The sequence below is a fragment of the Xenopus laevis genome, chromosome 3L (assembly GCF_017654675.1).
Source record: "Xenopus laevis strain J_2021 chromosome 3L, Xenopus_laevis_v10.1, whole genome shotgun sequence".
NCBI lineage: Eukaryota > Metazoa > Chordata > Amphibia > Anura > Pipidae > Xenopus > Xenopus laevis.
This window is the reverse complement of record NC_054375.1, coordinates 60,798,068-60,824,505: the sequence shown is the minus strand read 5'-3', so window position 1 is coordinate 60,824,505 and position 26,438 is coordinate 60,798,068. Positions and strand designations below refer to the sequence as shown.

Genomic DNA, 26,438 nt, shown 5'->3' with positions numbered 1-26,438 from the left:
AAAGAAAGTTTTGATGCAGACAAAAAAGTGTTTTACCTTTGCAATATTAATGGTGGAGCCATGTCACTGATACAAACTCTAAGAAGTCTGCATTTTAACGGTGTTAAAAAGATGGCCATAGTTGCCAAATCTCGAATGTAAATTTTAATGTGAGATTTATCACAACTTGACCATGGAAACAGTCCTAATTCGAATATTCGCCACCTAAAACCTGACGAGTTCATGTACAAGTCAATGGCAGAGGTCAATTGCGCCATTTAGGGATGCAAATAGTCTTCCTTGCATTCAAGGTTTTTTTCTTTGTAAGAATCGAATATGATTTGAATTTTCATGTCGGAACCATTCGGTCACATATTAGACATTCAAATTTTTTCTTAAATAACCTCCCAGTCGAATTGTGAGTATATTCGAATTGCAAAAAAAATTCACATGAATTTGAAGTTCGACCTTTGATAAATAAGCCTCTAATTTGAAAAGTGGATAATAAATAAAACAATTTGCAAACAATACAACAAAGTTTAAGAAAAATAAAGGTTAAAAACATGATCATTACTTTATCTGAAACTATTTGTTACTACCCAAGGCCGGTAAGATCATTTTCAAAAGATGGCAACCCTAGGTGTAACTGTAGAATAGACGGAGCTTTACTAATACTCCATTTATTTTACACCACCTATTTTTAGAAGGCATATGATGCAGTTTTATAAATTAAGGTTAGCAGATCATGAGAAAAATAATAGATGCTTTGCTAGGTAGGTATGTCTTTCTTTCTTTCTTTCTTTCTTTATTTATTTATTGCTAATTGTATACACACACAGCTGTAAATTTTTATGATAAGAAGTATGAACAGAGGCAAAAAAACAAATACACAGTTCCAAAGATTAAGCTGTTATGACACAGATGACAAAAGTCCCTACCCAGTAGAACTTTCCATCAAAATATTACAGAAAATTCAATAGGAAGTGCTGAAATAGTTGCATTTTATTGAAATGTCATTGTTTTATCATCAGTTCAACTCAGTTCAAAGTAAGTTACATTTATTAGAAGTATTCCTTATTTTTCTAATAATATGTTAACCATATTATAAATATGCCGAGGTAAAATTCACAGATAACAGTGGGCACAGTGACATCTACTGGTGAAACGTGGTAAAAGGCAAAACAATTTTGCTTCTTACAAGTTTTCCATAAAATTACATTTAAATTTATCCTGTTAAATGGTCTCCCACACTTGGCATTCTTTAGTGCCAGTTTAATCCTATTAATTGATCTTGTACACAGTTCTTCCCAACTCACTCTACTGTAAATTATGACGGCAAATCACATCCAACACAAATGATTAGTAAACTGCACTAATGAATCAAGACACTGAGGCCAATTTATTGACCACTGCATAGCTCTACATCTGTATCTTTAATACATGCGACATGCGATTTGCATTGGTCAGTAATAGGTGTACTCATGGGACTTATAAATCAATTCACTAGCATTTATTGTAGGCAGACATGCAAAATTCACCATCATCGTTTTTCTTTTAACAGTTTGCTAACTGGAACTGCATTGTGGAATAAATGCATACAGCAAAAAAAATAGACAGGTTATATCTTACAAATATTTATCAGCTGCTTACCGCCAGTTAGTATCTTGCACAAGTGGATTTTTTCTTACATCAAGTTTTCTTAAAGCTCCACAGCCTTCAAGCCACAAGATTGTGCTTTGCAAGTCTAGAATAAATAACAATTAAATAATGAGAATAAAGCTGTAAAATCAATGGTGATAAAGTATTGTTTCCAAAATAGCATACCTTCATTAGGATTGGGTAAAAAAAAAAACCTTTAATGGATATGTCAGATGGGATGTTTTGTTACAAATTCTATTGTATCATGTTTGTCTACACTATATAAATTATTTCAATATGGATTCCTTCAGTCTAGGAATTCATAATTATAGCAAGCAAGCAGGAGCCATTTTGTGGACACTATTATTAAGGCAAACTTTGCATAATCTCAAAATCTTGTTTGTGCACCAGAATGGGGGACCTGATGTCCATCCCCATGCACTGGCTACACAGTTAAATGGTAAAGAGAGAGGGGGAATGTCGGGAGAGCAGTGACATCTAGGAAGTGCTGAATGGAAAGTGAAAGTAATAGCCTGCCCCACCTCGATCTTAGAAGACTCAAACACATGTTTTCTTCTGGCAGCATCAACAGCAATTAGACTGGGACAAATTATTGCTTCAGACAAAGAAGACACAAGTGTCTCAGCAGTTATTTGTCTGTATGTGTAAACCCAGCACAGTTACATCTGCCCTGAGCAAACAGAAAATGTAGCTTGATACACCCATATAAAATAAGCCTTAGCGTATGCACGCTAAACGTAACTCTTCCTCCTTCAACATACCTGATACACAGTTGCTGCTTATATCTAATTCTTCCAAAGAAATGAATGAATTTAATGGTGTGAGGTGTATTAAGCTGAAAAGAGCAATGGAAATAGTGAATACGTTTCATGTATACATTTGGTACATTGCACAGGAATTAGTTATTTTAGCAATTTAAAAATACAGCTATCAATGTTTAAATTGACTTTGGATACAATCACAAGGGAAGACTTTAAGGGAGTTATTTATCAAAGGTTGAGTTGGTGAGGTCTGCGAGTTTTTTTTATACCTCAAATAAACTCACAACTGAAATGTTTTCTAATTTATGAAGAAGCATGAATTTAAAAAACTCGAAATAAGTGAATTCAGGTGAAAAACCTGAATACTTGAATTAATCGAGTTTTCCCCGGAAAAAAACTCAAATCGCTCAAATTAATCGAGTTTTCGAGGTAAACCCACCGAAAAAACCTGACCATAATGAAGGCTGCAAACATTTTCAAATGGTCCAAGGGACCTTTGCCATTGTCTTCAACATGACCTCGACAGGTTTTAGCTGGAATATTTTCAGATTCAAGCCATTTCCAGCTTCAGGGTATAAAACATCTCGAAAAATTAATTTATTTTTTTTTAACCCAAACTTTTTTTTTTTTTCACTGAAAACTACACTAGAAAAACTTGAGTTGAAACTTGAAAACACAACTCAACCTTTGATAAATCTGCCCCTAAATCTCAAGAGAAACTATCCAGAATATGGCCACATAATTACTATACAGGCAGAAACATGGCACATGGTCTTGGGGCAAAATAGCCTTTGTATGTCTCCTTGTTTATATAAAGGACACTGCCAACCTGTGGCAGTCCAGCAAAAGTTTAAAGGAACAGTAACATCAAAAAATGTAAGTAATAAAAATATAATGCAGTGTTGCCCTGCACTTGTAAAACTGTTGTGTTTACTGCAGAAATACTACAATTGTTTATATAATCTGCTGTGTAGCAATGGGGGCAGCAATTCAAAGGAGAAAAGGCTCAGGTTACCCAGCAAATAGCAGACAAGCTCAGTAGAACATAATGGTGTTATCTGTTATCGTTATTTAACCTGTGCCATATAGCCTTTTTCAATTTTCGCCATTGCTACACAACAGCTTGTTTATATATGAACTATAGTAGTGTTTCTGAAGCAAACAAATCAGTTTTACCAGTGCAGGGCAACAGTACTTTAAAGCACTTTTATGTTTTGGTGTTAATGTTCCTTTAAGACTGCAGGTGGGAACTCTCGGACATAAAATGTTACTGACACTCTTGCCTTACTTTACACACTAGCCACAGCTGCAGGCTCTTCACAGGACAGATATAAATCTGTGAAGCACAAGGTAGTTCATTTAGTTCCCCTATACATACAACTGCAGCTCTTCTAGGTCCCACAAAACATGGAGCATGGGCTGCTCACCCTTTCTTGTTCAACTTTAAAACAATTATTCTTCAACCTAGCCTTCTACAAACCCAAATGCTTGGAAGATAAAGTTTAGGTTACTGACATTACTGAAATACAGGATTCTAGGTTACAAAAACACTCTTTTTGTTGAACCCATTAATATAAATTTTCTTGCATCTGCTCTTTAGCAATTCATAATTATTATTTCAAACTGGACTAGTCAATCCGTCTCCTTAGACTACAGCTGAGAATATTTTTTCTTGTTTTCTTTTTACCTGTTCTGAGGTATTGAAAGAGTCTGCAATAGTGGCAACCAATAAGATGACATTGCTTGAATTGTTGATATGCTGTTATCATCAAGGTACAATTCTTGCAGCAGAACATGATTATCCAGTTTAGGGGGCTGCAAAGAAACAATATATACTGTTAATGCTTAGTGCTAGGCGAATCTGACCCATTTAGCTTTGCCGAAATTTTTCTAAAATTCACTGAAATGCATTTAAGTCTATGGATGACAATTCTTTTTTTGACACATGACAAATTGCAGGACAAATTTTGATGTACGACACATTTTTTTCCCATTAGAGTTTATGGGCATCATTTTTGCAGCAAAATTCACCAAAAAAAATGTGCTCATCACTATTAATGTTCTAAAACAGACAGCTATGCTGCTTTTAAAGTCATATATGTACTGTTCAATATGAGATCACAGAAAGAGGAGCCACAAACCACCATAACCCAAATGAACAGTTGCAACCACTGTTTTACTTATGTCATTTTGACTGCTACAGATTAGAAAATAAGGGCAAACCGAGACCTCATGAACAATGTAGATGCGTGTGTCATTTTAGCAGAATGTATTCTAATGCTTTATGAGGTTAAACACCATTCTTTTCAGGATAATTTGCTACTGCTCAGATAAATAATTTTTTTTTTAACAAATCCCCTACATGTGGGTTTCCTCCTGCATATAGACAGGTAAACTAGCTTATGATGATATAGAACCTGGGTCCTCACGTGCACATACAGTATTCAAGTATAGTAGGGAACTTACCCTGGAAGCACCATAAAGGAAGGGGCCCATATACATAGTAAACCATGAGGGGCTCATGTAATAACATGTGGTAACCACCATCAGTAGGTAATATTCACGCTTACTAATCTCATAGTAATCAATCTTACTTACTGTAGCTTATACTATAGCTTAGGTATAATGAAATATGTATTATATATCTTAAAAAGATATATAGAAAATGTTTATTTTTGTAATAATAAAACAGTACCTTGCACTTGATCCAAACAAAGATATAATTAATCCTTATTGGAAGAAAAACTATTTATTTGAAGTTAAAGTTTGAAGTATTTTCTACTGGACTTAAGGTATCAGGTTCCAAATTATGGAAAGATCCATTGTCCGGAAAACCCCAGGTCCTGAGCATTCTGGATAACTGGTCTTTCACATCGTTGGTTTTCTTCAGGAAGGGCCCACCGACACTGAGATATCTGGTGCATTCACAGTTGGAGCCAACTGCGCATGCACCAGAAACTCCGTAAATGGCCAAAGGGAAGGAAGAGGATCCGAAGATGCAGAAGATGGCATCCTTGAGCTCCGCTCCACTGCTCTGCACAGATATGTGAGATTCACAATCAGGGACACAATGTTCACTAATGTGCTATGTGAGGAGGAAGCAGGGAGGGGGCACTATGGAGGGTAGTGGATGGGGCTTTTCACATTGGAGGGGGGGTAGTTGTCCTTTAAAGAATCATGTAGCTGTAATAATTGCCCTGGCTAGCACATGGGGCAGATAACAAGTACAGTTCAGTAACGTACTTGAAATTAAAAGTAGAAGGACTATAATAGATAATAATATTAACTATTAGAGCAGACATTGTTAATTAGCACTGTATATGGTTTTAAACAACGTTGGAAAACTTCCTTGTAACAGGGCTCATGTCTGCAGCACAGTGGGACACTTGCACTTTCCTCACAGTGAGTTGTGCATAAATCCACTTCCATTAAATGCACTTGTGTCAAAGTTTCCTATAGTTGCACTCTGCGCCAATTAGTCCCTCCTGCTTTCTGATCCGAATCAGGCAATATGGTGCTATTGACACAGGGGAACCCTAGAGATACCACCACCTCCTGATCAGACAGTAGCTCCAGGGTTCAGCACCCTGCATTAATCACTGCAGCACAGTTGTGCCAAAAGTATAGGGCGCACGCGTCACTTGCACACCAAACACTGGAAATTATGTCAGGAAGACTTTTTCAGAGCAACTGGGCCCAATTTGCAACAAAGCACTAACTCAATTGTGTTCATTTTGGCAAATCAGGTGCAGTACAATTGTGTCTGATCCTGGAATTCTGTGAAAAATCACTGCATTGTGGGAAAAAAGATTGTCAATTATGCTCAAAATTGCTCACTGCACTTGTAGACATAAGTACTAAAATTTCTACAATTCTTATGCAAGCAAGTATGTATTTGTAAAGCACTTTCAATAAGTATATGTACTGCAGGAAATAAATTGGTCAGCTTTCACATCATTATAATGTCCTCACCTCACAGAGATTATTTCCTTGTAATTTTAGAATCTGTAAAAGGCCACAATTCTGAATGCCTTCAAGTTCAGTGAGATGGTTATAAGAAAAGTCCAAATACAGCAGCCCACTAACAGCCTCCAGACCTTTGGTGCTAATTAGTTGATTGTGATCCAAAGTGAGCCTTTGAAGATTCTTCAGAGATTCTAAGTCACCTAAGAATAAAAATGAACCAAAAAAAAAAATGAACAAAAATGTTTTTTTAATTAGATTTTTTCAGTTAGATTGGTGGAAAACAATCTCAGGCATCTCTCTAGAATCCCCCAAAACTGAATAATAGTGTTGAATTACTGTGAATGGGATTGTCAAGGCTTTCGATTTACACGATGTTAAAGCCCATCAAAACATTCAGTGACAGGACAAGTCCTGTGAGCGAACTTCCAACCTAGGGAATTCCACTACAATCAGGATGATAAAACATTTGGTTCCTCTAATAATAACTGAAGTGCAAAAAATAGAGAAAACTATGAAATATGTGCTTACCAATTCGGGTTATTGAGTTGTATGATAATTCAAGGCTCCTTAGATTATTACAATTGTCTACTCCATGAATGGATGTTATTTGGTTTTTGCTCAGCAAAAGTACACAGAGGTTTTCCAAATCTTCACACTGTACAACTTGAATGGAATTTTGCTGTGGCAAGAAAAATTCAGCATTTAACTGCAAGCCATCTTATACGATCAGTTTAAATAACATATATATATATATATATATATATATATATATATATATATATATATATATATATATATATATATATATATATATATATATATATATGTCCAGAAATGTATTAAAAAGAGAATACCTGGGCATCAATGTAGCGTAAATCTTTTAAGTCTCTTATGCCTTCAAGAGCAGTTAATCCACAACGCCTGAGAGACAAATACTTGAGTTTTGCACATTTGGATAAAGTAGTAAGACTGCAGCCAGGTAAATCTTGGAGTGTAACGGTTGTGACCTGGATTTTATTTTAAAAAAATAAGTATTAGTCATCATAGGTCATTCAGTGTATAATGTATGTACCGCTGGACCTGTGAGCACATCCCTTTTGGCACTTTTTAATCCTTACTAAAAATGCCTTAACTGTGCATTTTCTATTATTTTTATAAAATAAAGGATAATAATAATAAAAGCTAAATAGGACTTCCCTTAAAGAACCATATATTGTAGATCTTGTCTTACTCATTCAGTTGATAGGACTTGCCATTTCTAGGAACTGCTTATTTCAAATATTATTTTGGTTCAAAATGTACCAACCCTGTGGATAATTAACAAATAAAAGTCTCATGTTGGAATTTCAATAATCTTTGAATAAAAAATATCTGAAGTCTATAAGGAAAGCCACATGTATACAGGGAGAACAAACACAGCACACAGGCCTGAACACACAACCTCAGCAAGGTAGCAGAGCTAACCACAGAGACACCATCCCTCCCCATAAGTTTATTATAAGCTGCATAAAAGGAAAAGATGAAGAAACATGGGATATTTGTAAATCACCTCCAACAATAACTGAGAGGCTACAGATAATAACAAGCCTTTTTGTACTTGTAATGAAACACAGTACACATCTGGTCATCTTGTGTATATTTGTCTACAGAGTTTCAGCCTTTATATTAAGATGTGCTGGAGCGCTGTAAAAAAAAAAAAAGTGTCCACCACGAGAAAAAGAACAAAGGGATGCATTTCAAAATAAATATTGCCCAATAATGTGGCACGATAATTCTGTTATCAGAACAGCATCTCCATAAACAGAAGAGAACACATACTGGCTGCTCTTTAAAAGATACAAGGTGCAAGAAAAAGGCTGTCTGTGTGCTCCGTTTTGGAGCACCTGTGGCAGTCCCTGTGAATACAGTGGTGCCTGCATAAGGCAACACTGTTTTTATGAGGGTCAGGAGGAATGGAGGCCTACTGTTATTCAGATACGCAAGTCAGAAGTGGCCATGGTGACAAGATGCAACAGGGCCACATGCCATGGGGCAGGCAGTAAGCAGAGGGCTGGCCTGTGCCTTCTGATGCTTCTGATTGGCACAGAGTGAGGGGCAGAGCAAATCAGCACCAATACATAAGTGTTGTGCCTTTTTGGTGTGTTCTTGTACCTGTAGGTGCTCCTGCAGTTGTACCCAGTGTTACAGTAAATGACCCAAACAATATTCTGAAGCTTCATTATATAGCACTATATAGGAAGGTGTAATGTGCACTCATAAATATTTAAAGGGATTCTGTCTTGATTTTTATAATGTAATTTTTATTTCTAAACTACACTGTTTACACTGCAAATAATTCATTCTACAATATAAAATATCATTCCTGAACCGGCAAGTGTATTTTTCTTCAGTTATAATGTTGGTGTGTAGGCGCCACCTCATGTCATTTTGCCTGTTCATGTGCTTTTAGAAAGAGCCAGCACTTTAGGATGGAACTGCTTTCTGGCAGGCTATTGTTTCTGCTACTCAATGTAACTGAATGTGTTGCAGTGGGACCTAGATGTTTCTATTGAGTGCTATTCTTAGATCTACCAGTCAGCTGTTATTTTGCTTTAGGGAGCCGTTATCTGGTTACATTCCCATTGTTCTGTTGTTAGGCTGCTGGGGGGGGTTGATATCACTCCAACTTGCAGTACAGCAGTAAAGAGTGACTACATTTTATCAGAGCACAAGTCACATGACTGGGGGCAATTGGGAAACAGATAATATATCTAACCCCATGTCAGATTTCAAAATTAAATATAAAAAAATCTGTTTGCTCTTTTGAGAAACAGATTTCAGTGCAGAATTCTGCTGGAGCAGCACTATTAACTGATCTATTTTGAAAATATATTAATATATTTTTCCATGACAGTATCCCTTTAAGAACTCCCCCACCAGCACAGCTATAGAAGGGGATTCTGAGAATTATAGCTCCATAACAGCTGGAGTGCTAAATAGCTGTCCTGGAGTAAAATGATCAACAAGAATATTCCTATTGGATTAATGTTTTATGTCAAGAGATGTGGATAAAAGTCCATGATCTAGTCCCTTGTGGAAAATAAACAGTGTGGGATACAGTGCACTAATGTCTTAAGGTACCTTGAAAACTGAAAATTCGTTGGGAAATGTTCATTTTCTATCACATGATAGAAAATTTTCCACTAGTATCCAGACTCATTAATTACATAAGGGAGGAAAATGGGATGGCTGTGCTGGAACTCGTAATTATCCTTTTTATGGCAGTGTTAATAAAACAACAATAAAGTGAGAAACAAGCATACATAACAGCATGAAAACAGACATTCAAAAAACATTGTTTAAAACCAGTGGAAAAAGCTTGGGGCACAAAAACACATAACAATAAATCCCCAAATTCTTCTATGTAGGGTTTAAACACTGCCATTCCACAACTCTTTTGGTACCAGATGACTAAGGCTAATATGAAATGAATTCAATCAAGTTCTGGGAGGGTTCTCACTGATAAATATACATGGATTCATGTCAATTTAAAGAGCACATAAAACCCCACGAAAATAGAGGCTTTTTTTATTATTATTATTACTATTGTGGAACAGATATATTGTGCCACTCACAATAGCCAGTATCATACCTCCCAACATTTTGGAAATAAAATTAGGGACAAAAAAGTAGGCACACGTAGGGTGGTGAATGTTTGACCATGCCCATTTTTGTGGAGAGACCCCCTAATTACAAAATGTGTTACAAAATTTGCCAGGTTATGAAAGTTTGAACATATTTCTGTGGTTTTTTTCCCCAGCTATTACAGTTTTGCTAATGAAGGTGAATTGCCCTTTAAAGGGCACCTATCACAGCCAAAATCAAACACATATTAACAATCTGACCAGTACAACATAAACACGTTTAATCAAAACACATATAAAGTTTTTTGAAAAAAACTTCAGGTTTTAAAAAAATCCATTACTTTGTCAAATGGGTTCTTTCACTGAGGGAGTCCATACTGAGACTATAACAGAGACTATGATATGCAAATTTCAGGAGCATGCTCAGATTGTAACACTGCTTTGACTATTCTACCCAGAATGCCGAGCTTAAGTAAACTCTGCCACTAAAAGTATTACGAGATTTCCCTATCTTGTCCCCTGCTGGTGATGTTATTATGCAAATGAAGGGCACACACTAACTTCCAGCAGGTGGCAGCACTACTGAACAGCAACACAGAGGTTTGGCTGATTTGAAAATAGCTTAGAAGGGTTGATAAGCACAAGGAATTTCAACTGAGCATGTGCGAGATTTCAGAGCTACAGTTGGCTGGGAAGATATAGGTAGGAGGAGCCATTGAAATCCAAGATGCCTCAGCTAGAACTGCAGGGGAGATAGGGGAGATCTTGCAGAAGGTATAGTGAGCTGATGATTTACATTATACAAACAATTCTAACTGTTTTAAAAATCAGATTTCTTGAAATTTCACATAAGTGTATTTACTTAAGGAATGATTTTAGTTATGATTTAAGCTGTGAGTCTAACTTTTCCCAAGGGACCTGTTATCTTATATTGTTACAATTACTTATTTGCATATCTTGAAATTGTTACAAAAGTATCTTATCTGAAGCTGTGACTGTTCTGGGCTCTCTGTCAAAAGCCAATTAAGTTAGAAAATTTGTTTCTTTTTCTGGCTGTTCATTGCAGAGAAAAATTGGATTTTCCAGTACAAATGAGGGACTGCGGGTTGAGCTGTCAAAAGAGGGACTGTCCCTCTAAAAACGGGACAGTTGGGAGGTATGCCAGTATCTCTATTTCTCTAATATTAAAACACTTGTTTACACACCTCCCTTTGCCTTGTTCCTCTGACATGCATTAATTACCACAAAGCAAACTTTGCTAGCACTATTCCCTATCACAAAAATACTGTTCCCTTAAGAAAGTATTTGTTGCCAGATACACCCTAGCACATGCTCATTTCTAGCGTCACTCTGTGCCTGTTAGATTCTTAGCTCACGTATGTTGAGAAGAAATGTAGAAATATGGGGATACAAAATATGATTTTAGCAAAGTGATATTTTAGCATAACTACTATTAATCACTCATATGCACTGTAAGAAATAAACTTAAAGGGATTCTGTCATGATTTTTATGATGTCGTTTTTATTTCTAAATTACAATGATTACATTGCATATAATTCATTCTACTATATAAAATTTAATTCCTGAACTAATATGTGTATTTGTTTAGTTGGTGTGTAGGCAGCCATCTCAGGTCATTTTGCCTGATCATGTGCTTTTAGAAAGAGCCAATGCTGCACTATGGAATTGCCTTCTGACAGGCTTATTGTTTCTCCTACTCAATGTAACTGAAGGTGTTGCAGTGGAACATGGACTGTTACTATTAAGTGCTGTTCTTATATCAACCAAGGAGCTGTTATCTTGTGTCAAGGAGCTGCTATCTTGTTACCTTTCCATTGTTCTGTCGTTAGGCTACTGGGGGGAGGGGAGTGGGTGATATCACTCAAATTCGCAGTACAGCAGTAAAGAGTGACTAAAGTTTATCAGAGCACAAGTTACACGACTGGGGCCTCCTGAGAAACTGATAATATGTCAGATTAGAAAATTAAATTGAACAAAAATCACTTTGCTCTCCTGGAAAATGGATTTAAGTGCTGAAGTTTGCTGGAGTAGCACTATTAACTGATGCATTTGGAGAAAAAAAACATTTTCCCATGACAGTATCCCTTAAAGACAATTTAAAGTATAATATAGGACACTTGCAATTCAGACAAGCATAGTTTATGACACAATTAAACTCAGGTAAGTCTGCCAAACTATGTACTACAAGGGGAGTATAATTATGTACACTTTTAACTCTTTCAGCATAGTTTAATCTATTTCCTGGTGGAAACTCATATTTTGAATGTGACTGTTGTAATATATATATATATCACAATTAGGGCATAAAACAAGAACTGGAAACAATTTTGGAGGCTCATCTGAACTAGAGTAGAATGTGCCAATTGGTACTTTTACAATGTGTTTCCATATGTGTTTTAATACATTATGTTGCTAAATTATATGTACTTAGGATATTACGCAGTGCAAAACCACAAAGCTTTCAATTTCCTGTGCTTTCTACCTCATAGAACAAAGTATAAAAACATGTTCTTAACGTTACATTTTCAAATTATTTTCAGGCACAATCAGTAAACATTTACCATTTCATCTAACCAAATATAACGTGTAATAAACACAACACAGTTAGAAAGTATAGCTAGGATGAGTAGAAACACAATTTAGAAACAGGGCTGCATGTGTATGTATGCTATAAAGAGATGTAAGCAAGTGAAGATTAATGTTAGTTTTATATTAAAATGTGCAATTAACAACTCATTAATAAGAAGACTAGGCTATGAAAAAGATACAAACTGATCTACTGGCTGAAACACCTACAATGTAAGATTAAAAGCATTAGAAAAGCGGCAGATAGACAGCAACACTTACATTCTAATTATCAAATTGTTCCAGCGGTCTCATCTTTGAAGGAGAATGCTTTAGTACTGTCAATAACCTACTTGAGACACGATTGCACTTACAGGTACAGTAGTAGCATTATTCTGTCTGCCATTATGAATGTTCTTAAAGTAACCTTTCTCTCCGTAACAAAGCATTAAAACATACAGTAGTTTGAACCTAAGCTTTACAAAACTTTTTTACCAAGGACTATTTGAGCTAAACTCCTTCCACTGTTCCATAAAAGTACAACATATAATAGATTATTTATCCTGGTATACAGTAAAATTCTGTGTAGGGGTCTAGTCTGGAATTTCTGAGTTGGTCCCATTTATGCATGTCTACTGCATGTAAGATTTTCTTTTATTTCCCTCTTTGCACATTGACGTTGAATTCTCACTTAGGCCCAACACACACAGTAGCATTTTTGTGTCTATCGTTTTCTGGTGTCTTGCCATGGTTGGTGTAACCTGTACAGTATTAATTTATACTAACACATTTCTATGATAGAGTCACTGCACCATGGGCTAATTCACCACAGTTAATATAAAATAGAATATTTTGTATTAAAAAGACAAGGAACCCTTATTCACCAGAGGGTACCAATATATTAGGCACCCTCCCAGTAAATTGAAATGTTTTCTTCCTAGAATCTGTGCTTTCATTTCTGAATAAAATGCACCAGCCAAAGGAAATTGTTACAGCAGCACCAAGCCACCATCTTTCTTACCTTTCCCAGGTGGACTTAGATTTGCGCCAATGCATTAGATTGCACAGATGCAAGACTGAGGCTTATGGCATACCTGTTGTTTTCTGCACTGCCTTCTGCTTCTTCTGTATGTGTTCATTAAAAGGCTTGGGCTTGTGAATGCACAGACTGTATCGGCCAATTGCCCACTGTATGTTTTTGTCGCCAGTGACTCACTTGATGGCTTATATCAAAATGTTTACAATGACACACATTATAAAATACAATCTTAATATGCCATGTGTGACATAGCTTTAGCTACCAGACAGCAGTCTTAATGCCACCCTTGACAGTTGCAAAAAAAAAAAAAAATTACATAAAGTGTATATTATTGTACATTTTGCAATGAGCTTCCCATTCAATATGGGAAAGTGTGTGGCATACTAAAGTAACTGTTCCAAATTACAGAAATGCTAGAAATGTATTTAACAAAATTAAAATGAAAGTAAATTTTAATACCTGTTTTAAGTCATGCCATGGACTATTATTAAGGATGAGATCTTCGTTTATTGGAGGTAGCTTCTTTATCATAAAGCTTTTCCGTTGTTTTGTCTTTTTAATGTTGCTGTTTTTATTACTCTCCCTCAAAGTCTTTGACCATGGTTTGCAGGTTTTCATCCACTGAAGTCGCTTTTGCTCAATGTGATCTGTTAAAACTAGGGATCTAGCTGAAGGTGGCAATGGAAAATTCTCACTTTGTTTATGCATTGTACTTTTTGGTTCTCTAAGATCACTTTTGGCAGTACTTTCCACAAGCATCAGAACTTCCTTCTGCTGATTTGACATAGACATCTGATAATTATCATCTTCTGGATTTTTATCTGAATGCACATTGAGACACTGTGCTCTATTATCTCTACTCATCTCTAATGACAATACTTTATCACCAGCAAGGGAATTAGATTGTTCATCTGGCAACATCAGCAGTTCTTCTGTAGGCTCTTCTGTAGACTCTTGATAAAGATATGACACCTTTTCCACTACACTTCCATTTGCATGAATAGTCTTTGATTTTAAAGTTATGCTCTGGGGTAAGTATGTATTTCCTATTCCCAGTTTATTTCCAGGTATATCGGTCACTGGAGTAATTGGCATACTTTCACTATTTTGGATGTCTTTGTCAGCTTCCCCAACCACTTCTTTTACATGTGTGCCTTTCTTGTCTTGGTGCATGAAATGACTTCCTTTTGTGTGCTTAACTGCACCCTCTTTATCTTGATCGGTACATGTTTCATTCATGTCTGCATTATTTTCATCTGTCTTTTTTCTTTTTAACTCAAGTTTTGCAAGCAGTTTTACTTTTTCTAGTCTCTGTTTTTCTTCTTTCTTCTTATTTTCATATTCTTTCTGCCTTAGTTTCTGTTTCAAGGATTCCTGTATTTCCATTTCTTCCACTATTCTTTGCTGATATTCATGTTTCTCTTTTCTTTCTATCTCTTTTTGTCCTTTCTCCTTAAGTTTGAGTCTTATTTTCTGTTCCATTTCCTTTTTCTCCTTTTCCAATTTTAACTGCTGTTCTTTTTTCTGTTTTCGCTCCTGTTTCTTGTATTTTAATACAGGTGCGTACATTTTGTATATCAGATGAGCTCTGAACACTGCCTGGATTTTCACAGCAGATTTATTGCGTAGGTCTTCTAAATGCCTCTGGGCTCTTGCTTTCTGCTCTTCATATATATTTTTCTCTTTCTCAAAATCATCCTGCATTTTGTTAATAAAGTCCTAAAACCAGATACAAAAACAAGCAAAATATTAATTATATCAAATGATTTACAAATAACAATGCTGAGAAGCAATAAATACACTTACAAACTTTAGTCTAACCTACAAGCACCTAGTTTTTTTTTGCAGATGCTGATTATTATTAATAAAAATCCTGAAATGTGTAGTTTATCTTACATACATATGTATTTGTAGGTGAAAACTAAATGCAGATACAGGCAGGTTACAAAAATACATGAAACATACATGGCAATATTTTCCTTTGTACATAATAATGTATATTTAATAGGTTTTTTTTTAGCACAATTGCCCAAATTAAATTACCAAGCAATATATTAATTAATTCTGATCAGCAAGCTACAAATTAAACAATGATAACACAGATGTAATTGGTTGCTATGGATAACTACACTGGTGCAATTTAGCACATATTTTAGTTAGTCCATTAATGTTAATATTAAAATGCCGTGTTTACAGACACTTGCATGCTGCACAAAATGTCATAAAACCTGGATGTCAAATAAATGGCAAATGAGGAGGTCTGTATCAGAATGAATGCCATAAAAAAAGCATCTTTTAAAGATTTCCCCTAAATAAATCAACTATAAAGCAATCTTGTGGCCTATAAATTCCAAAGTAAGTTCCAAAATTGTTTTTTACCTCATGTTGTTTCATTTCTTCTGTCAATTCATTTTGATTTTTTATTTCAACCTCACGGAGTTTCTCCTGTTGCTCCTTTAACAGAAGAATATATTATGAAATATTATAAAATTGTGCATGGTCTAAACAAATGGAATCGGGTTCTGTGTAAAAACAAGGATCAGTGTAAATATCAAATTGTGCATTTAGTATTTTTTCAGTACTTTCTGTAACGAGCATCTTTCACAGGTGAGGTTTCCTGCTGACAGTTTGCCTGCAATAAACTTAAATACAGGCTTTCTGAGCAATCCAACCAAATTACTGCCATATGCATGTTGTCTGCATCCACATGCTGATCAAAATACCTTGATGAACTGCTAATATATGTTCACTTTTACTCATAAGACTTGTGACACATATCTATTTATATATAAAGCTTGAGATATGTGGAGAGCCATAGCTTAAAGCTACTAAAAACATGTTAACATGAAGAAGCTAGGATTGTTTTGCCACCAGCATGCATTGGTGCAGCTTAGTACGGCTTCATTATTACAAGAAAGAATGAAAAAAAATCTCATTACTTAAATAGGACTCAATGGAAAATGACATTCTTGCATTTTGGTGCTTTTTATATAATGGGTTTCTGGATAATGCTCCCCATACTGGTAATATAGTTTAGATGACAACCTGCAAGGCTCACTTGAAGCTAGAAATGTCTCCAGAGCTCTAACATCTAAGCTCAATGGTGTACTAAATTGAAACGTCACATAAATCTGCATATTGTGATAAACTTTACGACTCCCTTGTAAATGACAAAAGTTCCCTGATTTGACCTTGTTTTTATTAGTCTTTGCCCTTGTCTTAAATGCATATTATTCAATGTGTTACTTACATCGTGAAAAGCATGTAATAATAAACTTTCCCTTTCAAATTCAATTTTCCAGTTTTCAATCCTTTTATCTTGCTCCTGGATTTGTTTATGTAACATTTCTTTCTGAGCAGCAAGCATGTTTCTTCTTATTTCAATGTGAGTGTTCTCCTCTTTCTCCCACTGCAGAAGAGTTTGTCTACACCTTTCTTCCGTTTCAGTATACCCAAGGTTTAAATTGATATCCTCACATTCTATAACAAAATCACAAATCATATTCCTGATAGAATGGTTTCTATTGACATAATTTATACAAAAAAAATGTATAAGCAAAGTGCTTATGGAATTTCAGTAGCTTATGGAAAGAGAAAGGAAATACTAGGGCTGATATCAGCTTATATTGCAAGAGAATTTTTATTTCCCAAAAGTAGTTTTATTTATTATTATAATACATCAGGACACATCACAGTGTTAATGTCCCTTTAAATACAGAAGCAGAAAGAAAAAACAAGACAGGTGACAAATTGGAGTGTGTTTCTTGCCTATTATTTTAGTACCCCAAAGACACATGCCATTATGCCAAATCAAAACAAATAACCAGTTTACTGAGAACTGTATAAACAAACCAATTCTTTCTGTGGGCTGCATGCAGCTCATTGTACAGAGGCTTCTCGGTAAACTGGCATTTTGTATTCACCTTATTTATAGGGACAGAAAAGGGGATGCGACTTAACTTGCATTTTCAGACATTGTCTTGCTTAGTGCAAGAAATAACAAAAACATGCACTTGTAGTAAGAAAGTTTAGCACAAGCCTTATAGCTGTTAGCTCTCATGCACCCTCTAGTGTCTAGTTTCTTGTATCGCATACATTTTACAAAAATAGTTTTTTCAGTCCAGGAAATGGTAATCCTTCATGATATCAAAGAAATGGTGAGACAATGTATTGAATAATCTTGAAAACATATGTAAAACTAGGGACCATACCAATGCAGATAAGACAGGTAAAATACACAGAACAGCGAGGAAGAACTGAGAAAAGACCCATCATTAAATCCTCCCTGCAGTTTCCAGATCCTCAAGGAGAAACAAGGGATTAAAACTAAATTCATACCCAGAAAGACTTAACCCTGGGTGGGTATAACAAGGTTAACCACTAGGGGGTGAAGCAATGAGATCAAACCATACTGACCACCCTAGAACAATAAAGGATTAGATGGGCTGGGGTTAGCGTTGTGCCTAAGAATCCTAACTGCAATATCCACTAAACCAAATTAAATCATACAGGTTTAATAGCAATGATCAGTGAAGGGTGAGAAAAGGAGACCACAAGTTTGAAAGGGGCTAGACATGTGAAACAGAAAAAAAATAAAGCAGAAAAAAAAATGAGGAGAATAGAAAGGTAAATGGAACAGAGAGCAGAGAAAGGAAGGGTGGAAAAGAATGGCACAGCAAAAGAGAAGATGTGAGAGAGATCTATGTTTATTATAAATGGAAATGGTAATTACTTGTTGATACTTAATCTAGATTACAAATGAGATGAAAGTGTGGGTGTTTGCATAATTTGTGTACTGCTCCATGTGTTCCTTTTTCTTTTTTTTAACGATTATGGAAATGCATCTCTAATTGCTTCTAGTGTATTGGGTGTGTTTCATGGCATCCCAGGCCATGGCTCATGAATTCACTGTAATGTTAAAGAGATTTCATTCTGTCAGCTCTGAGAACATCATGAAATGGTGCTGGAAAAATGTACACAGCATACCCAATTTTTCTGCCACCACATCCCCCTGGCAGACTCCATTGTCAGAGTTATTTTCATATTTCTGTGCAGCACAGTAGGATTTTTCTTTTTCTTCATCTTCTTCAATTGCAGCCAATACCTAAAAAGTTTTAGGGTAAAAATAGGAGGAAATGCCTTAGAAAATAATTTTTCATGTTACATTGGGTCAACCTTTAAAACACAATAGCTATACCAAGTTTTCACACTAGATTACCAAGTTAACTCTCTCTCCATACAGCTTTTAAATACAGGTATAATATCTAATATCAGGAATATGTAGGTCTTGGGTTTTTAAAGATAAGGGGTTGTTTCACAATTTAGATCACCATATCTTGAGTTGGTGAAAAAAACATTTAAACATTATAAAAACCCAATAGGATTGTTTTACCACCAATATGGATTAATGCATCTTAGAAGGAACAAGTACATGGTATTGCCTTATTATTACAGAGGAAAATTATATATTTTTTTGAAAATCAGAATTAAATGCTTAAAATGGACTCTATGGGGCAAATTCACTAAGATTCGTGGTTGCGCCAGGCGTAACTTCGCCAGGCGTAGTTTCGCCAGCGCTCCGCAAATTCACTAAAATCCAAAGTTGCGCACAGGGGTAGCGTAAGGTTGCGAAGTTGCGCTGGCGATGGTTAATTTGCATACGGTGCCAAATTCAAATTTCAATGGAGGAATACGTAGAATCACTACAAATGCCTGGGAAACCTTCAAAACATCAAATAAAATTTTTTTTTTGCCCTACACATGTGCCCACTGTATAGTTAAGTTGCCATGAGTTAGGTAATGTAGGGGGGAAGGTGGGGAGCCCCAAAAATTTTTTCGATCTTTTTCAGCCTATCACCCATGATATAGAAAAAACGCCAGCGTTTTTTGGGACTTAGAAAAAATTTGAACTTTTTTTGAAGCAATCCCTATCTACTCTATTGCGCTTCGCCTGGTCTGAGGTGGCGAAGGAAGTCTAGCGTAAAAGGTAGCGTTCAGTAGACTACGCGCGTTAGTGAATTTGCATAGTTACATCCGTAGCGAAAATTTGCCTGACGTAAGGGTGCGAAGTAACACTAGCGAATTTACGCCAGCGTTCGTTGGTGAATTTTCGAAGTAACGCTAGCGTTCGGCGCTTCGGCGCTTAGTGAATTTGCCCCTATGAGAGATAGTCATCTCATAATTCAGAGCTTTCTGGATAACAGTTCCAGGGATCCCATACTTGTACCACTAATATCTAACAGATTTTCTTGTAATATAAATGATAGCATAAATGACAGCCTGCTGAAACATCAGCTCACATTGACATCTGTATTTGCTGGCCAGACTCCATATCACCCAGCTTAGAGAGAAGAAGAAATAATGTGTAATGTCAAAGACAATCTTAACATATAAATAAAATTATGCGGATTATTTAAAAATGCTGAAATAATAGTTTTACACTTTCCATAAAATACAGGTTGGTATTAGGAGACATACACCTATTACTACCCATGAACAAAGCACTTGCGCTAGGCTGGGTTCTATATCTGCAGGTTGAAAAGCACCCCCATAATTAACACCTGCCACAAGCAGATCTGTCTTGCAACTTGCATCTTCTGTTGATCCATATCTTGTGTGTCTAAATGAGTTTACACCTTGCCTCACAATAAGAAATTGGAAATTGTATTAAAAAACTTGCTTCACTTCATTTGTTTTCAGATTGCACAACTGAAGTGAAAAAAGCATTTGGAAAGTGAACAACCTCTTTGCAGAAAACAGCAGACCTTACATAGAAAACAGATGATAGTAGATATCAACTGGTTTACAGCTACAGTATGCAACACAGGATTTTGCCTTAATAAAGTAGCCTAAACATGTGGTACAAAATAATCACCCTTTTGAAACTATATAATACTGCAAATATACCAGTATGCATTTCAGAGCAACAACTGACTGGAAGTTCTTGTGCGAGTGTTTTCTAGAGATTGTTGCCTGGAAACGTGGACAGACATGATTCCACACAGACTGCTACAAGCTAATAGGAAAGATTTGAAGTTGCACAGGCTAATTAAAAACCAGATTATTAAAATCTCAAAAATATCCCTATGTTCCATTACCTAACCTGCTGAAATATAAAAAGGATATAAATATTGAGCATACAGCACTGCTAGTTACGGAAGAGAATAAATAACCAGCAGCAGGACCACTTTTTAAGATGACATATCATTGTGAAATAGCCTGAGATCATGCAATAAATATGCTTTCTAAATGCAAAGCAATATAACATACCCTTTTTTTCAGGGATTCAGCTTCTTCCCCATACTCAGAAGCCAATTCAGCCAAATAAATCGAATCATAGTCTGTTTCCATTTTAGAGCCATGACCTTCAAGAAGAAAATAAACTTTGAATCATTATTAAAATGTTAAAATAACATATTGTAACACTTTGTTACTTGCCAATATATAAATAACTATATTTAAAATATACTTGCTTCTTGCTTATCCAATGGTTGGCCCTTGGGGGTGCAGGCCTATAGAGACCTGTTGGATGAGTACTGCAGTAAGACAACAATGCAGTAAATTGCCAACAGGATTTTCAAAATTGTTGTTGGATATCTGGCTGATTTTTAGGCACATATCAATTGGGGAGGCCATCCTAAGGACCCCATACAAGGGCCAATAAGCAGCTGCCAAGGTCTAAAGTGGCCAAGTCAGAAGCTTTTATCAGTCTATGCACTGTAGCAGAATCACTAGGATTATGTTTCTGACACTGAAGGGTCATGGTATACATGTAGTTTATTTTAAAAAAGGGACCACTCCATATCAGCATTTGCCTTTTTTCCCCTATGAAATACAACATAAAAGAAATTGACCAAATTCTCCAATTCAGAAATGTATATATACAGAGAAGCAAAACTGTTTAAAAGAAAGTTCTGAAGGCAACTTGTCCTTAATATCACATGACTATAAAGAAGTCCAAATGCCCTTTCTTATAATCATAATGAAATGGAGAACTTATTTATTTTAAAACTTCAGACTGGACATTTGAGAGGGAATGCTTACTCACTGTCTTGGATTTCCCTACAACTACAGAATATAAATTGTTATGACAATGTTTTTATGTATCTGGTAAAGTTTGATTTTCTAAGTTAGGGCCAAGCACATGGGGTGAATACATTTTTGCTGTCTTAGATTTTCTCAGACCTATAGGGTGACTGTTACAGATATATTTCCATATATATTTAGAGACAGACTCAATAGTGGATCCCTTCCCTTCTTCACCTTTTGGCATGGCCTTGATAATTTTTATCTAACTAACTTGAAAAGCACTGAAATCTTTGGTGAGCACACACCACTACATCATAATGCATACAAATATTGTATGAATCAATCATAGTAACATAGTAAGTAAGGTTGAAAAAAGACACACGTCCATCAAGTTCAACCTTTTTTTTTTTTTTTTTTTTTAATCTGCCTAACTGCCAGTTGATCCAGAGGAAGGCAAAAAAAACCATCTGAAGCCTCTCCAATTTGCCTCAGAGGGGGAAAAAATTCCTTCCTGACTCCAATATGGCAATCAGACTAGTCCCTATTGAGAAGAATGTATTTTTTTTACTATATCATATACTATATCATATACAGCACATGCATACACTACTTATCAGCAACCTTATATCATTTACACGCTAACTTATAACATGCATTTAAACATGAAACAGAAAAAATGATGGGACAATTTATTAAAGGACACGTAATGGGTCATCCCAGCATTGGCATGTTTAAAAGTATATTGACATGGCCCAGGTTTTATTGGTGTTTGTACTATCACTTAAAAAGGTTCTAACATGTTAAAACTTGCCATCCCCTTTTACCATGTTGCATGCCTCATTCAGTCTACAACACATCCTTAGCCAAAAAGCGCCACAGCATCACTTTAATAAGTGAAGTGCACTATAAACTGAATATGCTGAATGTTGCTTACTTAGCCAGGTGTTATCTGCCTCCAAATCTTGCAAAATCAATGTCTCTGTATCTTCACTTCTTCTCTTTATAAGATTAAAATATGAGAGAACAGACTCTGGAAATTCTTCTCTCACCTGCAAAGGTTAGAATAAGCAGAGACTTCTTTAGTATATTAAAATACACTTTTTTGTGCCGTTATAATAAATAATTAAAGTAAAAAAAATTATTCTTAGTGCAGTGGTTAATGTAGGGCTAAAGGTAAGATAATTTAGCTGCAGAGGCTTTTTGGAAAAACTATTGAGGAGTTTAATTTTGCTGCATGGCGGCTAATAACTATATGCCTGAAGGACAGACAATTTGACTCATGTAGGTCTATATCATATCAACCATTACATAATAAGGGCAAATACTACTTTTAACCAGTGCATAAACTCTGCTTTACCAAAGAATTATTATTGGAAGAGCTATTTCTTCTGGGGTGCTCTTGTTAAGCCTCACCCTGAAAGCGATATCCAAATTTCTTTACACCTCTGCATTCTTGCTCTTGTCACCGTTTATTCACTATTAAACATGCACAGAAATTATCCAATTGCAATCCTGCTTCATATGAAGTAATTCTATCGACACTTTGGTCCTTTCGTCACGAGTCACACTAAAGTTTCCTCTGCTCCCATGTTGTGCTGTCTTCTCCTCTTAAAATCTATATCATATCATATCACCTTCCAAACACTTTTTAGTTCAATTGTTTACAGATTGTTCACCAGAAATAAAGACTTTTTTCAATTACGTTCCATTTTTTATATTTTACCATTTTTCCAAAATCTAAGTTTAAAGTTGAATGTCCCCTGTCTCTGGTGTTTGAGTCTGGCAGCTCAGTAATTCAGGTGCAGACTCTAAACTGCTACAATTTTGCAACATTTACTTAATAAATTTTTCAGCAGGATCTCTGGAGTATTAGCAACTATTGTATCAATTAGAACTGCTGCCTTTAAAGGGGAACTCCACAAAAACATAAATTGAGCTTTTTGAAAAGTAAACATAATTTCAAGCAACTTTGCAATATACATCATTTAAAAAATATGCAGATTTTCATGATTTTTAATGGTTTCTGACAGTTCCCTAAGCCTAGCCCCCTGCTCTCCTGCTGATCTCTCTGACTACTTTGCTGAGCTGTCTGACTACTGTTACTTTGTATTAACAGCCAGCTGTCCTCAGCCTGCATCCGCCAAACCCCACAATTCCCTGCATACGTGATTTCAATATGGAAAGGAACATCACAGTGCAATGCATTTTGGGTTATGTAATTCCTGCATGCTGTAAGCTGTAAAGTAGTTGTTACAATTTGTAACATCAGTGTTTTAGTCCCTCCTTCCCTGCCAGGATTTCAAATGATGCAGAAAGAGCGGAACTGTTAAACAGCTGGATTTCAGTATAGAAAATGGCATTTATTCATACTTTTTGAAGGAAAAGGTAACTGTGATGGATATATTAGAGGTTTCTGTGTTATGTGGGCCTCTTTATCAAATTTTGGTTTGGAAGCCGAGGTTCCCCTTTAATGAAACCCAGGGATTCTGCTCAGCAGGGTCAAAGATAAGAAATGTATCAACTAAAAGTATCAATTTAGAAAAGTTTACAGACAACACCCCCTTCCCAGAGCTGCTTTAGAAGGTGAAAAATTACACTTTACACTTCAATATTAGAAAGACAGTCACAGATAGAAAATAGAAAGTAATTAGAAAAACATGATGGAAAATAAACAACCCCTTTAAATAGATGTAGACTAGAATAGTCCCACACTAAAGAGACAAGGAGAAACAATGTTTCAATTCAACAATCCAATTTTCCCCTAAGGAAGTTGGAGTGCCATTGTAATGCTTCGGTTGGGCAACTTTGTCCATTGTACCTGATAACTGATCTTGTAAGTGCAACATTTTAATCGAAATAAATATTTCACAAGATGAGGGCATGCCCTTTTCTGTTTGAACAATTTATTTCCTGCAAGGAGAAGGAAACTCAAATTCCCTGGGGGTATCTAACAAATTGGCACCCCAAGTGAATATGATTTTTCTCCTCCTTTATAAATTGTTTCTTCCTGTCTCAGGGAGACACAGTGCTCTTCTTCTCAGAAAAGCACACTGACCTTTTATGCTTCCACTATAACTGGAAATAACAAGGGAAGGCAGGGCAAAGTGCAATATTTTTTTAAATTTAACTTCACTATACTTCACAGCATCTAGCAAGGATCCCTGGATAAATGAAAAAATGGTGGTGTGGCACTATGATGGAAAGTACACAGGGTCAATGTATCTATTAGAAAAGAGTAGTGTGTGTCACTCTGGGATAGTAAATAAGTTTTTAGTAACTGAGGGCCCTATTAACTTTTTTTTTTTTTTTTTTTTTTAGTCGTTGAGGGTCTTGACAACTTGGCTAACCCTTTGTTAATTTTAAGCTTCATTCTACTATATTAGTAAAGAATCAATGATTGATTAAAGCTTTGTAAAGTAGGATTTTTGGTATCATATCAAGCAGTGTCTTTGTGTTAGAGTGTCATCTTTTGCATCTTGTTTCTCCAGCCCTCACCGAGCATTATCCTGAATCTAGCTGCAGAATATTTACCTCCAGGAGTAACTGACTTGATATTTTAAGTAATTTAGAGTTTGTTGCACTTTGGTAGAACGTAATGTGATCCAAGAAGGGAAGAGATCAGTTGTGTAGAATACATATAGCACCTGGGTCACTTTTTGTGCCCTCTACATTATAATTGTATTATTTTTTAAAGTAAAAACGGCAACTATTGGTTGGTGGTGAAAAGAAGACTATGCCAAGGAATTATAAACTGCCCTAGACAACCCACAACAATAACTGTAGGTAGGGTGAAAGCAAAACAACTCCATTGCACCCTACAGGTTGTCAGTAACTGCTTTCTCTCCATGATGACAAGTGTTTTAGATCAATGTATAACAAATTACAACGTATTGGATTTCTATGGAGTTGGCCACAATAATGCCAGATCACCAATTCCACCATGACTAATTCCAAATGGTTCACTTGCAAAATATAGAGCATTAAGAAAATCTCACGGAGGAAAATGCGGAGAAAAAGTTTGACCTGTCACCCCCACGAGTGAATTTTGCCAATAAGAGGACACAGAGAAAAGAAATACATGCCATGCCACTGCATTCTGTAGGTTTTATTCCAAATATTTAGCAGCTGAGATGATACACATACACGCTCCCTTAGGAATGCAGGGACTCAATGCATTTTATTAATCATTACGTTATTGAGGGACGGATGGGCGAACCTTCCGTGTTATACAGTTTTGTACCCAAACGACAGCCAGCAGCCACCAGCAAAACTTCCCTGGTGCGCAGTAATACGCCATCCTGTCTCCTAGCAACTACACTAACACGGACTATTTTGAGCCATTAATTAATGCCGAACCCCCACCTCGCCACAATCCGACTAACCTCTTCGTTCTCGTTTTCTTCAACCGATTCATATTCCCCTTCATCTTCATCGTCCGGGGACGCGATTTCGTCTTCTTCCAGGCAAGACATTTTGCTCAGCTCAAGGCTTAACTCCTCCACCATGTGTACTTTTGTCCGTCATGTGATCACTCAAGATCCGCCTCCCAACTTGAATTAAGACTAACCACGCCTGGCTAGGCACGGGAATGTGTGTAGGCTGCCATCATTCTTTTGGGCAAAGGGGTTATATGACTTGTCATAGTTTTATAAAAAGCGACAGAAAGATAGGTTGTTCTTACATTTATGGTCATATGAAGTTACTTTTTACTAATGTATTTATCTCACAATAATGACCCAAATGGCCCAGGTGACCACATTTTAATCTGCTGCCTGCTGGCACTATACAGCACTATA

The 26,438-nt window shown here is 36.0% G+C and overlaps 1 protein-coding gene across 1 annotated transcript in view; it reads right to left on the bottom strand.

Annotated features, from left to right (window-relative positions):
- lrriq1.L (leucine-rich repeats and IQ motif containing 1 L homeolog) overlaps window positions 1–26,231 on the bottom strand; it is an 86,860-nt gene extending 60,629 nt beyond the window's left edge. The window contains exons 1-13 of the mRNA XM_018252374.2: window positions 26,025–26,231; window positions 22,577–22,691; window positions 20,884–20,978; window positions 18,601–18,718; window positions 16,865–17,094; window positions 15,994–16,068; window positions 14,074–15,333; window positions 7,220–7,372; window positions 6,894–7,044; window positions 6,372–6,565; window positions 4,087–4,214; window positions 2,400–2,473; window positions 1,630–1,723 (exon numbers count right to left, since the gene is read on the bottom strand). Of these exons, the coding sequence (XP_018107863.1) occupies window positions 1,630–1,723; window positions 2,400–2,473; window positions 4,087–4,214; window positions 6,372–6,565; window positions 6,894–7,044; window positions 7,220–7,372; window positions 14,074–15,333; window positions 15,994–16,068; window positions 16,865–17,094; window positions 18,601–18,718; window positions 20,884–20,978; window positions 22,577–22,691; window positions 26,025–26,147 (2,810 nt within the window). The 5' untranslated portion in view covers window positions 26,148–26,231. The remainder of the gene's footprint in view (window positions 1–1,629; window positions 1,724–2,399; window positions 2,474–4,086; window positions 4,215–6,371; window positions 6,566–6,893; window positions 7,045–7,219; window positions 7,373–14,073; window positions 15,334–15,993; window positions 16,069–16,864; window positions 17,095–18,600; window positions 18,719–20,883; window positions 20,979–22,576; window positions 22,692–26,024) is intronic.
- Window positions 26,232–26,438: the final 207 nt, after the last annotated feature.